The sequence below is a fragment of the Jaculus jaculus genome, chromosome 19 (genome assembly GCF_020740685.1).
Source record: "Jaculus jaculus isolate mJacJac1 chromosome 19, mJacJac1.mat.Y.cur, whole genome shotgun sequence".
NCBI lineage: Eukaryota > Metazoa > Chordata > Mammalia > Rodentia > Dipodidae > Jaculus > Jaculus jaculus.
In genome coordinates this window covers 23,965,629-23,982,854 of record NC_059120.1, presented here as the reverse complement: position 1 = coordinate 23,982,854, position 17,226 = coordinate 23,965,629, and the positions used below count along the sequence as shown (strand labels likewise).

Below are 17,226 nucleotides of genomic sequence, written 5' to 3'. Positions count from 1 at the left end.
CAGATGCACAAGGGAGCGCATGCATCTGGAGTTCGTTTGCAGTGGCTGGAGGCCCTGGTGCGCCCATTCTCTGTCTCTCTCAACCTGCCTCTTTCTCTCAAATAAATAAATAAGAATAATAATAAAGGACTAAACAGATGGATCAGGGGTTTAGGTATTTGCTTGCAAAGCCAAACAACCCGGGTTTGTTTCTCCAGTACCCATGTAGAGCCACATGCACAAAGGGGCACATGCATCTGGACTTCATTTGCAGCGACTGGAAGTGCTGGTACATCCATTCTGTCTGTCTGTCTGTCTCTGCTTGAAAATAAATAAATTAAAATATTTTAAGTTAAAGACATATAAATCTGGGTGTGATAGCACACACCTTTAGTTCCAGCACTAGGAAGGCAGAGGTAGGAAGGTCTTTATAAGTTTGAGGCCAGTCTGGGACTAGAGTGAGTTCTAGGTCAGCTTGTACTAGAGTGAGACCCTGTCTTGAAAAACAAAAGCAAACAACAATAATAACAATAATATCAAATTGCTTAAATGGAACAGTAAGTAAGATGCTCTCGCTGTCAGAATTTGGGGACAGAAAGCAGAATGAGATGAGCAGAGGTTGCTGTCTGCTCCTCCCCATGCAGAGCCTGGCTTCTGCGTGACCACACGTCATCCTGCAGGGTGCATCGTGGGCAGAAAGCAGCGCCTAGAACCAGGCGATGGAGACACAGCCACTCTACAGAGGGCAGGGCTAGGCCACCGGAAACACTTGTGTGAGTTATTTGAGCCTTTTCAGGGCCTCCTTTTCTCATTTGTACAATGATGACAAGAATAATTCATATCACATGTTCTCGCTTTCTCTATTGAAGCTTTAGCATTTTGAAGAAAATTTCCCCTCACACTAACAGATGAACAACTGCCTTTAGAATAATGCAGGACAGGAGTTACCTACCGCTGATTCACAAAGGGGCTGGAAAGCTCCGCAAGCAGGCGAAAATTGGCGATGTAGGCAAGCACTCCATCTCTCTGGACAATAAACACAAACAGAATGTCAGTTCTTATCAAAATGCTTTAGAATTAGTCAATAGCTTCTAGGCATAACACATCAATGTAAAAACAGGCCAGGGAGTTTTCAACCTTTAGCCATAAAATCAATTTTCTTCATCAGATTTTAGAGATGTGCTTAGAATTCTAGAGCATTTTGTTTTGTTTATTCGAGGCAGGTTCTCACTCAAGCCCAGAATGACCATGAACTCACTCTTAGTCCAGGCCTATCTCTAACTCATGGCACCCTCCTACCTCACCCTCCTGAATGATGAAATTAAAGGTGTGCACCATCAAGCCTGGCAGAATTCTACAGTGTTTTAAAAGATGGCATCACACATGTGTGTCAAGTGACTCACCTAGGAAAACAGCTTTCAAGCTGCTGGCGCACTGATAAACTGTAATTTAGCATTAGTAAGAGCATTCTTGAATTCCTTTAGGAAAAATGATGACATGGTAGCAGGAATTTCCAAAGTTGATGAATTTTAAGCTACTATGGGAACTCCTTTTTTTATCCATTATGCAGAAGAAGCAATGTGACATATCAAAAGTGTAATTTTCTGATATAATATGTGTATCTATGAAGAGCCTCAACATGCCAAATCTTGTATATTGTATTTGACCTAAAAATACCTGTCTATCAGAAGGCCCTAGAGCTAAAATACAGTCATGTCTGAGACCTAAGTTTAAATATAATCCTTAGTGCGTTCTGACAAAGCAATGTGATTAAAGATACAGCAGGATTTAGAGAGAAGGCCAAAACAAAGTTCCAAGAACTTTTTTTTTTACTTTGTTTTTATTTATTTATTTGAGAGTGACAGAGAGAGAAAGAGGCAGGGAGTTGGGGGGAGAATCGGTGCGCCAGGGCCTCCAACCACTGCAAATGAACTCCATATGCATGCGCCACCTTGTGTATCTGGCTAACATGGGTCCTGGGGAATCAAGCCTTGAACGGGGCACTTAGGCTACAGAGTCAAGCCTTAATGGCTAAGCCATCTCTCCAGCCCTCCAAGAACTTTTTAATGTACTTTACAATCTGCCATGAGGTCCAGCACTTCTAATCATGTCAGAAGGATGATTGTGTCTCAAGAAGGCACGCTACCCATCCTAATACATCACATATACACCACACCAGAAATATCATGATAAACAGAAGTGACATAAAACATTAAAAATGTACTTTTTGGTTTAGAGAGATGGTTCAGCAACAAAAAGTGCTGTTTACAGGCTGGGGAGATGGCTTAGCAGTTCAGGAATTTACCTTGAAGCCAAAGGACTCACGTTCTACTCTTCAGGTCCTAAGTCAGCCAGATGCACAGTGACGCAAGTGCACACGGTCCCACACGCACACAGGAGGGTACACGCCTCTGGAGTTCAACTGCAGCCGCTGGTAGCCCTGACACACCAATTCATATTCTCTCTCTCTATTGATCTCTTGCATAAAAAAAAAAAATGACCAGTCTGTTGGGCTTGCCTCAAAAAAAAAAAAAAAACAGTACTTGCTTACAAAGCCTGATGGCTTGGGGTTCAATTCCCCAGTTTCCACATAAAGCCAGATGCAAAACATGAACATATGTCTAGAGTTCACTTGCAGTGGCAAGCGGTCCTGGTGTGCCCATTATCTCTCTCCCTCTGCCTCTGTCTCTCTCAAATAAATAAACATATATTAAATATTACAATACTTTTATGTTTCTTTATGTTCCTTTACCTCTGTTGAATAAATGTAGTAAGCTGTACATATTATGGTTTAAAGAGAAAATGTAACACATTTTAAAAGTAATAGAGGAGGGCTGGAGAGACTGCTCAATGGTTAAGGCGCTTGCCTGCAAGGCCTGACAACCCCAGTTCACTTCCCAGTACCCACGTAAAGCCAGGTGCCACAGAATGGCGCATGCATCTGGAGTCTGTTTACAGCACCTGGCACTCCCGTTCATTCGTCTGTCTCTCTTCTCTCTCTCTCTCCTTGCAAATTAATAGATAAAAATAATAAAGGAATATAGAAGCTGGAGAAATGGCATAGTGGTTAAGGGCGCTTGCTTGCATGCCTGACAGCCTTGGCTTGATTCCCTAGTACCCAGGTAAAGCCAGACACTCAAAGTGGCGCATGTGTCTGGAGTTGGTTTGTAGTAGCAGATGTGCCCATTCTCTCTCACTCATTCTCTCTCTCATAAATAAAAAAAATTTAAACTAATATAAACATAACAAACTAATTAAAGAGGTTACCAATGTTGAATGAAAAATAAATATTTTTTTCTGACTCATGATACAGTAACATATTTTTATCCTTTCTGTTTCTTCTTCCAATAATATTCCCTTTCCAGTAATATTGCCTAGAGCCTTGGGACAGCCTTTTCTTGTACATAGTATTAAAACTGCAGTCCAACATACAATTCATTTTGACTTACATTATGGTCTTCAGCATACATTGCACCAATTTCTGGTATCAATCCAATGTGATACACTCAAGTTAAATATTCTCCCAGCAGAGATGTTTGGGCATAGGATAGTTCGTATTTTTACAGCAATGGCAGGGTTTTATAAAAATTAAATTTCCAGTTCCCCAGAAATGTCCATTCACGTTGTATCTACAATCTTGTTTTAGTAGATCAGCTGTTTTAAGTTCCTTTGCATGTGGAAATTCATCATTCACACTACCTGTGTCTAAAATGTCTATTCTCTACTCCAAAGTACATTTCATTCTGAATAAGTTATAATAATGAATCCCCTAAAATGCCTACAACAATCTGGAAATTGTTTTGTTGTTGTTGTTTTTTTGTTTTGTTTCTGCTTTAAGCTGTCTTATTTCCAAATGCCGAGGAATTGCTTTATTGCAGGAGTTTCGGTTAAAATTCAGGCACAGACAGCTCACTCTTTGCTAAGCTTCTTGTGACCTCCTCAAAGATCAAACAATTCTGAGGAACGGTGCATTGGTATCTGTTTTTTGTAATACTATTCTATATTCTTATCCTCAACTTATTTCCTAATGAAATAATGAAGGAAGGACATTCTCTCTGCACCAACTCTGAAATAAAATTATATAGCATGCCAATATTGTAACATCTTTGTCACGGCCAGTAACAATGATGGCTGTTAGTAGGCACATGCAAAAGCCATCTTGTCCACATAAAGTTAAATTAAAATAAGAGGTGGCTTAGCAGTTAAGGCGCTTGCCTGCAAATCGAAAGGACCCAGGTTTGATTCTCCAGAATCCACATAAGCCAGATGCACAGGGTGGCACATGTGTCTGGAGTTTGTTTGCAGCACAGAAAGCCCTGGCATGCCCATGTTCTCTCTCTCTCTCCCCCTCAAATAAAAAAGTTAATTAAAAAAATCTTAGACTAGGAATGCAGCTCAGTTGGTCGAGTGCTCACCTAGCGCGCGGGAGGCCGGGGTTGGTCTGCGGCAGCACATAACCAGGGAGTGGCGGCACACGCCTGGGACCCGGCGACGGGGACGCAGAGGTGTAGGGACGAGTAGTTAAAAGCCAGCCTCAGACATGAAGTGAGTTCGAGGCTGGTCTGAGCTACAGAAGACCCTCTCAAAAGCAAACACACAAAACTTCATAAAGTGCCTCTGCAGGTTTTAAAGAATTTTAAGTGACCAAGAACCTCACGACACTCTCAATATACATGTACAAGACGTGTGAGCGACTTAGCCAGTAACACCTTACTATCTTCTGCAAGACATTTATGTACAAAATAAAGTTCACCAAAATCTGTATATGTACAATTTGTAATACTTAACTTTTATGTGAGCAACATATCACCAATTTCTATGTGTTCCATGTTTAAAACTCATATTATAGAAATCAAAAATTCACCTGGAGGGCTGAAGAGATGTTTTAGCAGTTAAGACACTTGCCTGCAAAGCACTCCCACATGGTACATTAAGGCCCACTCTACCCTAACACGAGCTCATTTTAATTACATCTGCAATGGCCCTGTTTCCACACAAAATCATGTCCTAAGGTACTAGAAGTTAGGAATTTAATATGAATTTTATAATTCAACTCATGCCAGTGCTGAGTCCAAATTTCTTTCCTATATATTGTCCATATATCATTTTGGTTATAAGACTCCCTAACTCCATGTTAAGGGCTTTGCCTCTATAATAACATGTAATTACACACTAACATATACAAGGTGTTACATAGATTCCCACATACAGAATGATAACCTTTATCAGTGATGTCTGAGGGTAGTCTGGTACTGATACCACAATTGGTCTCATCTTCATGACATAAACTCTTGAGTGAATGATCAGCAAGCTTCAGAGGTCCTCTTGTCTCCATCCCAGTTAGCACTGGGGTTAAAGGCATCCACAGCCACTCCTGCCTTTTTACACGGGTACTGGGGAATCCAAACTCAGATGCTCATGCATGCGAAGCAAGAGCACTCTAGAAGAATACACAGAGTCAAAGTACTCCGCGACATAGATTAAACTAGTACTGACTCTTACAAATCGCAGTTGTTAGTCCAGCAAGCAAAGCCACAGCCAGACGACTGCGCTCAAAATCACAGCACCCTGGCGTTGCGAGAGGAAGACACTGAGCTGGATGGCCCGTTATTATAAACTGCAAACCACAGTCACCATGGTAGCTTCACATCCTGGGCTACAGGATTTTCAGAGGTGAGTGATATAGCCAGGTCTTCCTTGGATAGGTCATTTTCAACTTTGTTTTAGTATAAATTCATACAAATACATGAGAAATTGCATGGTACTGCTAGGAAAACAAAGGAATGGAAAGAACAGTCAAATATTTCTAATTTATCCCATATGCACTGAGAGGTATTTAAAAATAATAGGAAAGGGGCTGGGGAGATAGCTCAGCAGTTAAAGGCACTTACCTACAAAAGTGTGAGGGTCTAGATTCAATTCCCCAGCCCAATATAAAGCCAGATGCACAAGTGCACAAGCATGTGGAGTTCATTTATAGTGGCAGAAAGCCCTGGTGTGCCCATACCCACTCTCACTCTCACACTCACTCTCTTTCCCTCTTTCTGTCTCTCTCAAATAAACCAATAGTATTTTTTTTATATTTTTTGTTCATTTTTTATTTATTTATTTGAGAGTGACAGACAGAGAGAAAGACAGATAGAGGGAGAGAGAAAGAATGGGCAGCCAGGGCTTCCAGCCACTGCAAACGAACTCCAGACGCGTGCGCCCCCTTGTGCATCTGGCTAATGTGGGACCTGGGGAACCGAGCCTCGAACCAGGGTCCTTAGGCTTCACAGGCAAGCGCTTAACCACTAAGCCATCTCTCCAGCCCATCAATAGTATTTTTAAAAACAATAGGAAACAGAAGCCAGGCATGGTGACACACACCTTTAACTCCAGCACTGGGGAGGCAGAGGTAGAAGGATCACCGTGAGTTCAAAGCCATACTGAGACTACATACTGAATTCCAGGTCAGACTGGGATAGAACGAGACTCTACCTTAAAAAACAATGGTGACAAAGAACAAAAGAAGAAAATAAATTGCCATTCACATTTCAAGTTCATAGATATTCTATGTGACCTTTTCAAAGTATAAGAGAGTTTGTTTAAAAGAATTGGACAGAATATTAGCTTCAGGAGAGGTGAGAGCTGGGCAGGGTGGTACACATCTATAATTATAGTACTCGGGAAGCCAAGGTGGGAGGATCACAAGTTTGAGGCCAACCTGCATTACAAAGCAAGTCCTTGTCTCAAAACAAATCAAAACCTTTAACAAAGAAGAGGTTAGAAGAATATGTAATTGTGTTTAGTTGTATGTAATTCAAGGAAAACAGGAAATCTGAAGTCCTCTGCTCTTTCCACCTTTATGTATTCTGTATATGCTCTGCAGTGAATCAAAAGAGAAGAACTTTGAAGATATGCATAGCTGGAAAAGAACTCTTGGAGGGACAAAGCATGCAAGGGAAAAGTCATTTTACTGGAATTCTTACTTGAAACAGGAATAACAATCTTGGAAATATTGTCATTAAAATAATCCCTTGTATGAATTGTACAGATTGCTCAGTGGTTAAACGTGTTTGTTTATAAAACCTGATAACCTGGGTTCAATTTTTCAGTACCCACATAAAGCCCAGATGCACAAAGTGGTGCATGCATTTGGAGTCCTTTTACAATGGCCGGATGCCTTGACACACCCATATTCACTCTCCCTGTCTTTTTCTTTGTCTCTTTCATAAATAAATAAATTTTAAAAAAGAATAATCCTTTATTTTTAAGACACGGTCTCATTAGGTAGCCCAGGCTGGGTGCCAACTTGCAATCCTCCTGCCTGTACTTTGCAAGTCCTGGGGCTCCAGGTATGCACCGCCATATCTGGTAAATGCAATGAACACGTACTACTATTTCGTGAAGATAACTCACTCATGAAGATGTCTTTCGCCCCTCAGTTGAAGGCAACTCCTGTTCCAGTCTATTTTCCTTAAAAACGTCTTTGGGTTAAGTGTCTGAAGTCTGTGATACTCTACATAACCATGTCCATTATTGACAAGACGTGACAAGCTAGACTTCTGCAAAATATTATGAGCTAATATGTTCCTAAGGTCAGTCAAAATCCTTGCTAAATTACTCACTGTGTACTTTACAAACACAGCTTTTCCAAAGATAACATCTACTGCCAGAATTTGTTTATTTTTATGAGTTTAAAAATATTTTTAAACCAACACTCCAAAGTCACATAAAATGTTGAAATAATAAACTATCAATAGCCTTAGTCTTAACTAAACATCAAAAAGTGATTCTAAAAATTTCTCTCTAGTTAATACTAACTTTAAAAAAAACACAAAAATAGGGCTGGGGTGTTGGCTTAGCGGTTCAAGCACTTGTTTACAAAGCCAAAGGACCCAGGTTCAATTCCCCAGGACCCACATAAGCCAGATATACATAGTGGTACATGTGTCTGGAGTTCATTTGTGCACCCATTCTTTCTTTCTCTCTGTGCCTCTTCCTCTATCTCAAAGAAATAAATAAAAAAATTAAAAAACACAAAAATATATTCAGGATATATGTCAAAAATATGTGTTGAGGGGCTTAAGAGATTGCTAAGTGGATAAGGTACTTGCCTGTAAAGCCTAATGACCCAGGTTCAATTCCCTAGTACCCATGTGAGGCCAGATGCACAAGGAGGCACGTGTATCTGGAGTTTGTTTGTAGCAGATGGAGGCCCTGGCACATATATTCTCAATCTCTCTCTCTCTCTCTCTCTCTCTCTCTCTCCCCCTTTGCTTGAAAATAAATAAAGAATATGTGTAAATTACTTTTAACTCCTTTAATATGGTTATAGAATTGAAAGTAACCACTTCTGGGTATGGTGACATAAACCTTTAATTTCAGCACTAGGGAGGCAGAGATAGGAGGACTGCCATGAGTTAGAGGCCAACCTGGAGCTACAGAGTGAGTTCCAGATCAGCCTGGGCTAGGGTAAGAAACTACCTTGAAAAAAAATGAAAACCTATTAACTAAAATACCAAATTAATGGAGAAAACACAATTTACATACTTTAAATATTAAGTTACTAGTGGAAAAAATACATTAGAATACTGTTGGCATCTGCCATATTTTTGGGGGGTGGAACTATTTCAAGGTAGGGTCTCACTCTGGCCCATGCTGACCTGGGATTCATTATGTTGCCTCAGGGTGGCTTTGAACTCACAGCCATCCTCCTACCTCAGCCTCCCAAGTGCTGGGATTAAAGGCGTGCACCACCAGGCATGGCTCATTTTACCATTTTTGGCCAAATTACAAATTCCCCACAGTTTGAGGAAATTTACTCTTAAATTTGCAAAAGCTTGGGAATAATATCTGGGCCCTTCTAATTTCTCTCTCCTCTTACCCACGAAAATGGTTCATGGTTTTATTTGGAGTCCATCGGTTCTCTACGTATGGTTCCCAGACCAGCAGCATTGGGGAACCTGATAAACACACCTGTTCTTGATCCTCAATCTAGACATCTCAAATCTGGAACCCTAGGGATGGGAGGACCAGTCTGCATTTACTCAAGCCTCCAGATGATTCCAACATATAGTAAGCAGGGAGTTTCCCCAGTTCTTTAATGCCCTAAGGTGCTGTCTCTCTCTTCACTGTGCTTTGTGAAGGTTTACAAACACCACCATGTCCTACAGCATCATCAAGGCACCTGACCCCTTAATTCCCAGCTAGGTTGGGTGTCTCCACAGATCTTGTAGCCTGCCTGCCACAGTGCTCAGCTTCTTGCAAGTCTATAATCTATAATCCTGTGCCTCATTGACTCTCATAGCCACATGGTCTGGCCAGTGCTGACCTCTGTTTCCTGAGCTAAATCTGGTCTGCTCACTGGTTCTAAGCAGAGAGATGCATTACCTCTAAAGTCGAAAGCACATTCACCTTCAAAGAAGGGAAGGCACAGGAATGAGAGCTAAATACCCCTCTATCACACAGGAAGATGTTACCTCACAATGTTAACAAATCAAGGTATGGGTAATTTGTGTGCTGAGTTCTCTGAAGCTAGGCCATGAGATGCCTTGCTCTCTCCCATGTCTCTAGGACAATCACTCTGGAAATCCCTTTCAAATTACTATGGCCAAACTGTGAGAAGCCAGAGCTGCTCAAAGGGGCCACACATCGGTGCTGTGGTCCACCAGGTCTCACTGAGCTCTTATCAGAGAGCCCATAGCAACTGAGAGCCATCCAAATGACCACAGCAATAACCTGCTAAAAGATATCCTCCCACAGACTGGGACTTTAGCTCTGCTGGTAGAGTCTTTATCTATTATGCAGGAAGCCCTGGATTCAATTCCCACTACCACATAAACCCAGCATGGTGAAACATGTGTGTCATCACAGCACCCAGGATCAGAAGTTTAAAATCATCCTTGATGGGATACCTTCCAGTAAGTTGTTGGCCAGGAAGGTCCCTGATGCCCCCAAAGCATTGCAGGCCATTGAAAAGACTTGGTTTCCCATCAGAAATAGATAGTAAGACCCTACTGCTGACTCCACGTGCCTGGGCTACAAGATCACTGAGAAATAAAGCTGGAACTGAACTGAAAACCTCCTCCCTGTAGACCACTTGACTGAAAGCCGGAAAAAGCTGCACTTCATGCAGCACTGTAGGAGACAGAAGTCATCAGCAGTGAAAACAGTGGGCACAACAAGCCTTAAGTTTGGCCAACGAGGCCAAATGACTGAGCGGGTGCAATAGTGGCATGTCTGCTATGGGGGCCTGCTCCATGGTAGGGAATACATGCCTGATACTGAAAACCTAATCAAAAGCCTATGATGGGGGAGTTCATGAGCTCTAGGAGTGAAACAACTGCTCTTGTCTGGCTAAATGCATATATTATGCTCACCAAACTGCCCTGTAAGCACTTTACTTAACATTCATACTCATATATTAATGCTACTCTCAATTTTTGTTAGAGAAGTTTCTCTTTACAGATGGTGGTGACTACTGGGGTTGCCCAAAAGGCACCACAGTGCTGAGAAGAAGTAACAGAGAAGTGTTCTACACTGAAATATCTTTATCATATCTTCCAAGGCTCAGGGTCCATTGCAGAAGAAGTGGGAGAAAGAACGTAAGAGCCGAAAGAAGGGTAGGATGGCTTACAATGAAATCTACCAGACAGAAATTGGGCTTGATATCCATGACCTCACAGTGCCCAACAATATCTTCACAAGACCCTCATAATAGGAGGAAAAGATGATGACATCAAAATAAAAGAGAAACTAATGAAGAAAGGAAGGGGATTTCATGGACAGTGGATTTGTGAAGGAGAAAGTGGGAGGGGAGGGAATTATCATGGTTTACTGTTTGTGATTATGGAAGTTGTCAATAGAAACAGTTTAAAAAAATCATCCTTGGCTATATAGTGAGTTTATAGCCAGCCTGACCTATGTGAATGCTGTCTAAATAATAAATACATTAATAAAAAGACAAATTCTTCCACTCTGATCTCCATCTTGAATATCATTATCAATTTGCCAATTATATCAAGTTCTTTTCTGGTTAAAGTACAATTCTGTAAAACGTAAAAACACAAAGCTTACAAATTGGAATTTTTATTCCTTCTGGCAGGTTGGCCATATCTTACCAGTCCAAATATACAACTACTACCATGGCCATGCAAATCCCATTTCCTGATATCCCAGCTCCCCAGCATCTCCAGGAAAAGCCAGCATCTTCTCCCAAGACTCTCTTTATGAATGTTTACCAACCAAGGAAACTTTCTCTACTTCTTCCAGCCAATCTAAACATGAGAATTTTTAAAGCCCAAGTTTAAGTTCCATGCATCTCAAAAGCGTCTCAGAAAATTCAGAAAGACATATATGTGTGTATATACATATCTATGAAAACATGTGCAATTTACATAAACTGTAAGTACATACATCACATACCTTCATTAGTCATTGTTGGAGAAGCAGCCATAGAAAACATTATACAAGGCCAAACAGTTCTACAAATTCAGAATATTTTTATAACCATCTATATGTGGAAGGAAAAATTGGAAACTAAACTATAATATTTTTTCATTTTCTAACTTACTGATGCATTACTGGATGATATACTTATTTATTTACTTACTTATTGAGAAAGAATCTTGCTATCCTGTCAACCAGGCTGGCCCCAAACTTGTGATCTTCCTGCTTCAATCTCCTGAAAGCTAAGATTATTGGCATGCCCCATCTTACTCAGCTGCTTTTAATATTTTAAGGTTCTTACATTTAAGTCTTTGCCTCCCCCATTCAAACCAATTTCGATGTTACATATCTTTAGGTTCTATTCCTATTATCTTCACTACTTCTAGTTCCAAAAACCCAAGCTTGACTGCTCCCATTAGTTCTAAATACATAGTCCTGATTGAACCAAAATAAGTCTACTCTCTTTTCCATTTAATAGTCATTTCCCAATTCCAGGGACATTTCAAAGTCCCCATGTTCTCTGACTTCTCTTTTCCAGGCTGACATCTTTGGGTACTTCAATACAATGAGTACCTAATCTAATCTCACCTCTACAGTTAACTGGCTATTTTCCCTGTCACTTCTCTGTCTAACGTGCGCATGGCCAGGGACTCCAGATAATGGTGACACTGGGTGTGCTCTGAGCAAGCAAATTAGAACATGTTCCAGTTAGATACTGTGCCTTCCCAAATGGACTCTAAGTTTGAAAATTGCTTTATTTGTAGATGTGATATATCACTGATGCAAGTGAAGTGTGGCCATTCCTCTTTCTTACCCATTATTAAACCTAAATGCAAATTTCACCTCCATCACTATTAAAGTCCATCTATTTGTTTCAGCTTATATGATTCCAGTAGGAAGCTTTTAAAAAAAGTTAAGGAATAAATATATTGTTCAACATATTAGTTCTCCTTCCTAAATTTTCTCATTTGGTAAGCTTTGTGAGGGTATATACATAACATAAATTTCATAAATGCCCCCCTTTTTGCCAGGTATGGTAGTGCATGCCTTTAATCCCAACACTTGGGAGGCACAGGTAGGAGGATCACTGTGAGCTCAAGGCCAGCCTGGAACTGCAAAATTCCAGGCTGGTCTGGGCTACAGTGATACCCAACCTTGAAAATAGCAACAACAAAAAATTTACCCTTTTAACAGCATTTTTTGTTATTTATTTTTTAAAATTTAATTATTTATTTGAGAGAGAGAGAAAGCAAGGGGGTGGGGAATGGGTATGCCAAGGCTTCTAGCCCCTGCAAATGAACTCCAGATGCATGCACCCCCTTGTACTTACGTGGGTCCTGGGCAATGGAACTGGGGTCTTAAGGCTTGGCAGGCAAATGCCTTAACTGCTAAGCCATCTCTGCAGCCCCTTGTTATTTTTTAAGCAAGGTCTAAGTCTGGCCCAGACTGAGCTGGAACTTACTGTAGCCCTGGAACTTACAGCAATCCTCCTGCCTCAGGCTCCTGAGTGCTGGAACTAAAGGTATGTGCCATCACATCTGGCTAACCTGGAATTCACTACGTAGTCTCAGACTGGCCTCAAACTCATGGTGATCCTCCTACTTCTGCCTCCCAAATGCTGGGATATTAAAGGTGTGTGCCACCACACCTGGCCACACCTGGATTCTTCTGGCAACCTTTTAAAGTGTAAAATTCAGTGGCATTAAGTACATTCATATTGTTGTTAACCATCACTGCTTGCCACATCGGAATTTTTTCAAATTCCGAAACTCCGCATCCACTAAACAATGAGTTCTCCATTACCCCTCCACCATCTCTTGGTAACTGACTAACCCTAATTGTGCTGAGGAGCGGCGCAGAGCGCAAGCCACGGTGCTGTGGGTCCTGACGCTGCCACGCCGACAACCCCGCGATCTTCCAAAGAGGCACCTGGGCCTCTCCCTTTTGCTATCAGACGACTGCAACAACGGACCCCTAGAAACTGGAATTTTCTCATGAATCTCATGCTGGAAAAAGGAGAAGGCTAATGCCTAGTGCCAGCCAGAGGGGGACTCTGGCTCCTGGGAAGAGATTTCACACAGTTGCGACAACTTGTCAGAAAACCTTGCAGGAGAGACTGAGTGATATTGGGTAGCCATTGTGTGCATATGTGTGCACATGTACGTGTATTTGCATGTGTGGGCACATACATAACCTGCAGGTGTGGTGTGACTGCAGAGAACAGAAAAAAAACAACAACAAAAATAAAACAAAACCCTGAGCATACCAGAGAAGTCAGGGGTGGGGTGTACACAGGACGGTGGGTTGACCGTAGAGATAGGACGCTGGGGACTGGAGCATGCGGAGCAGGAAGAGTGTGCGCGGTGCGAGCATGCAGCCCGAGCGACCCACCAGCCGCGTGTGGTGTGGCCGCACATTCCGAAAACCCCACTGTGCTGAGCAGGTGGAGACAGGAAGATGACTGGGGCTCCCAGGTCAACCCGGTTGACAGAAAAACAGCAGCTCCAGGTTCAGTGAAAGACTATTTCAGGGAAATAACATGGAAGAGTAATAGAGGAAAGCACCTCACCTTCATTCTCTAGCTCCGCACACACACGAATCTGCACATACACTGAAACCACATAGTACACAACACATACACACCAAAATTTTGTTAAAGATATTAAAAACATATGGCATCAATTTCCTTTACAATAAACCAGCTATGGTTTTCCTTGATGGTTGGTAGGTATCCTTTCCCAGGGATAAGAGCTGAGTGCCGGGTGAAGGAGGGCTGCAGGATTTTTACCTCCCTGCATAGTCAGAAGAGGAGTGTCTAAGGTCTAAGTCGCTCTGTCACAGAATTTTAAAACCCAGTTAATGTAGCACAGAGAGGCACAAAAATAGTGAGTAAGACATTATGTAACCTAGATACAACCTATATATCTTAGATGCAAATATATCTTACTATTCAACTATTTCTTCAGCATGTTTATTTAAAACATACAGAGAACTTGCATTTATTTACAAAATTTTATTTAGATCCAACAACAAAATCATTTAAGATAGAAGTTTAAACAATTGTAGGAGTACCAAGTCAAGGTTCTTTCCCAACACTGACTCCCATAAATGAAAAGAATTTCATAACATTTTATACCAGAAAAATAATAATTATTACTCTCCTAGCCATTTTAAGGTTAACTTGCACAAAGTGAGTTGGGAGCTTACTGCATGGAAAGAAAAAAAATCCCTCATATATTTAATGATCAAGTGTAAGATGGTTATTACAGGTAACTTAGAGAGTGTTTTTACTAAAATTCATTGACTCCTCCTTTCAGTCCATGAAGTAACTAAAAGCAGGATAAAAGCTCACCTCTCTGACTTCATACTTTTTTCTTCTCTTTTGGTAAATATTTTTTAAAATTTATTTGCAAGCAGAAAGAGACAAAGTGAAAAGAGAACGAGAAAATAGACATGTGCCAGGGCCTCCAGTGAGTGCAAACAAACCCCAGATGCATGTGCCACTTTGCACATCCAGCTCTATGTGGGTATTGGGCAATCAAACTTGGGTCATTAGGCTTTGCAGGCAAGTCCCCTAACTGCTGAGCCATCTCTCCAGCCCTGGCCTCATTCTTTATGTCTTCCTCAAGCATCTCCCTGTCAGCTTTCACAATGTTCCAGGCCTCCAAAAGGAACTTATATGTCTCTGTCATTGTCCTAGACTTGTAGTCATCTTGGATCTTAGGAACACTTTATGTTAAGGGATTAAAACTACCCCAGAGCAAGAGGTAAGGCTAGGACAGACCACCCACTCATCAAGTGAGGACAGTTACTTGTGATGATGATAGTGTGCCTTGAGCAGGAGTCATCAGGTTGTAGGAACCAGACGGGTCCCCTCAGGTGATGACAGTGACAACTTCATATTGGACCATTTTGCAGGATGAGAGCTGAGACCATGATTTGAAAGGTCAAACTATGACCAGGACTACCTATGTATACCTCTTGTCCCGTGCTCCTCCCTTCTTCCCTTCCTTCCTGTGTGGATATATGCATGAACACTTGTACGTGCATGTTTGTGTGTGGGGTGGGTGCATGTGCACACACGCATGTGAGGCCAGACAAAAACTTCAGCAGGAAGACTCCACACACGTGGGCTGCAAGGCCACTGAGAAATCCTACTGGAACTGAGCTGATAACCTCCTCCATGTAGACCAGCTGACAAAAAGCTGGAAGAAGCCATTCTACATGCAGTTCAATGGGAGAAAGAGAAATCACCAGTGAAGATACTCAACAGTGGACACTGCAAGCCTTATAATTGGCCAGCCAGCCCAAATGAGCCAACGGGTGCAATAGTGGCACATCTGTCATGGTGGAAACCAACTGCCCTCCAATTGGACTGGAGGCCTGCTCCATGGGGGGAAACACATCCCTGATACTGAAAACTTAAAACAGGGGTAGTCATGAGCCCTAGGGGTGTAACATCTGCTGATGTCTGGATAAGTATATATACTATGCTTATCAAACTGCCCAGTAAGCACTTTTCTTAATATTCATACCCTTATATTAATGCTACTCTCACTTTGGTAGAGAATCTTCTCTTTTCAGATGGCAGTGACCTTGGGACAACTCAGAAGGTATCATAGTGCTGGAAAGAAGTGACTAGAGTACCGAGTAACATCTCAATCACACCTTCCAAGGCTCAGGGACTATTGCGGAAGAGATGGCGGAAAGAATGTAAGAGCGAAAGGAAGGGTTGGACTCCTTACAACATGCTCCCTCCAGACATAAAATGGCCTCGATATCCATGACCTCATAGTGACTGACACTACCTACACAAGACCATCATAAGAGGAGGGAAAGATCACGACATCAAAATAAAAGAGAGACTTATTGAGATGGGGAGGAGATATGATGGAGAATGGAATTTCAAAGAGAAAAGTGGGGGAGGAGGGAGGGTATTGATATTTTTTATAATCATGGAAAATGTTTTAAAAAATTGAGAAAAAAATAAAATAAAATAAGATTACAAAAAAAAAAAAAAAAAAACCAGCAGGTGTGGTGGCGCATTTAATCCCAGCATTCGGGAGGCAGAGGTAGGAGGATCACCGTGAGTTCGAGGCCACCCTGAGACTCCATAATGAATTCCAGGTCAGCCTGGGCTAGAGTGAGACCCTACCTCACAAAACCAAAACAAACAAAAAAAGTTTAAAAAAAAATTTCAGTGGTCGTTCCTCAGGTGTGTTCCTCCTTTTCTGAGACAGATCTGTTATTGGCCTTGAACCCACCACGTGAGCCAGACTAGATGGCCAGCCAGTCCCAAGGATCCACCTGTCTCCATCTTCCCGGCCCTGGGATTACAACAGCTCATTACCGCACCACACCTGGCTTTTTGCAAACTCAGGTCCTCATGCTTGCAAGACAAGCACTTTACTGACTGAGACATATCTTACTCTAGGTAAGACTGAAGCTTGGGCTAGAGAGGTGGCTCAGTGATTGAAGGCACTTGCTTGCAATGCCTGATGGCCTGGGTTCAATTCCCCAGTAGCCACATAAAACCAGGTGCACAAGGTTTGCAGTGGCTACAGGCCCTGGCATGCCTATTCTCTCTCTCTCTCTCTCTCTCTCTCTCTCTCTCGCTCAAATAAAGAAAAAAAAATAGTGCTTAAAAAAAAAAATAAAAGACTGGAGCTTATGCCAGTACACTGAACATAAGCTTAGGGATCACTGCGTCCCTTAGTCTATTCCTCTCTGACTGATTACATGCCTTTTCTCTACTTCTCACAGACTGAGTGCTTCAGCTGCCACACAGAAGGTGTGGCCTAATGTGTGGCCTAA

The 17,226-nt window shown here is 41.8% G+C and overlaps 1 protein-coding gene across 2 annotated transcripts in view; it reads right to left on the bottom strand.

The window, feature by feature from the left end:
* Positions 1-17,226, bottom strand: part of Tlcd4 (TLC domain containing 4) — an 86,775-nt gene that overhangs the window by 10,661 nt on the left and 58,888 nt on the right. For both annotated transcript variants that reach the window (XM_045138585.1, XM_045138586.1), the window contains exon 6: positions 932-1,005. In XM_045138585.1, coding sequence (XP_044994520.1) covers positions 932-1,005 — 74 coding nt within the window. The remainder of the gene's footprint in view (positions 1-931; positions 1,006-17,226) is intronic.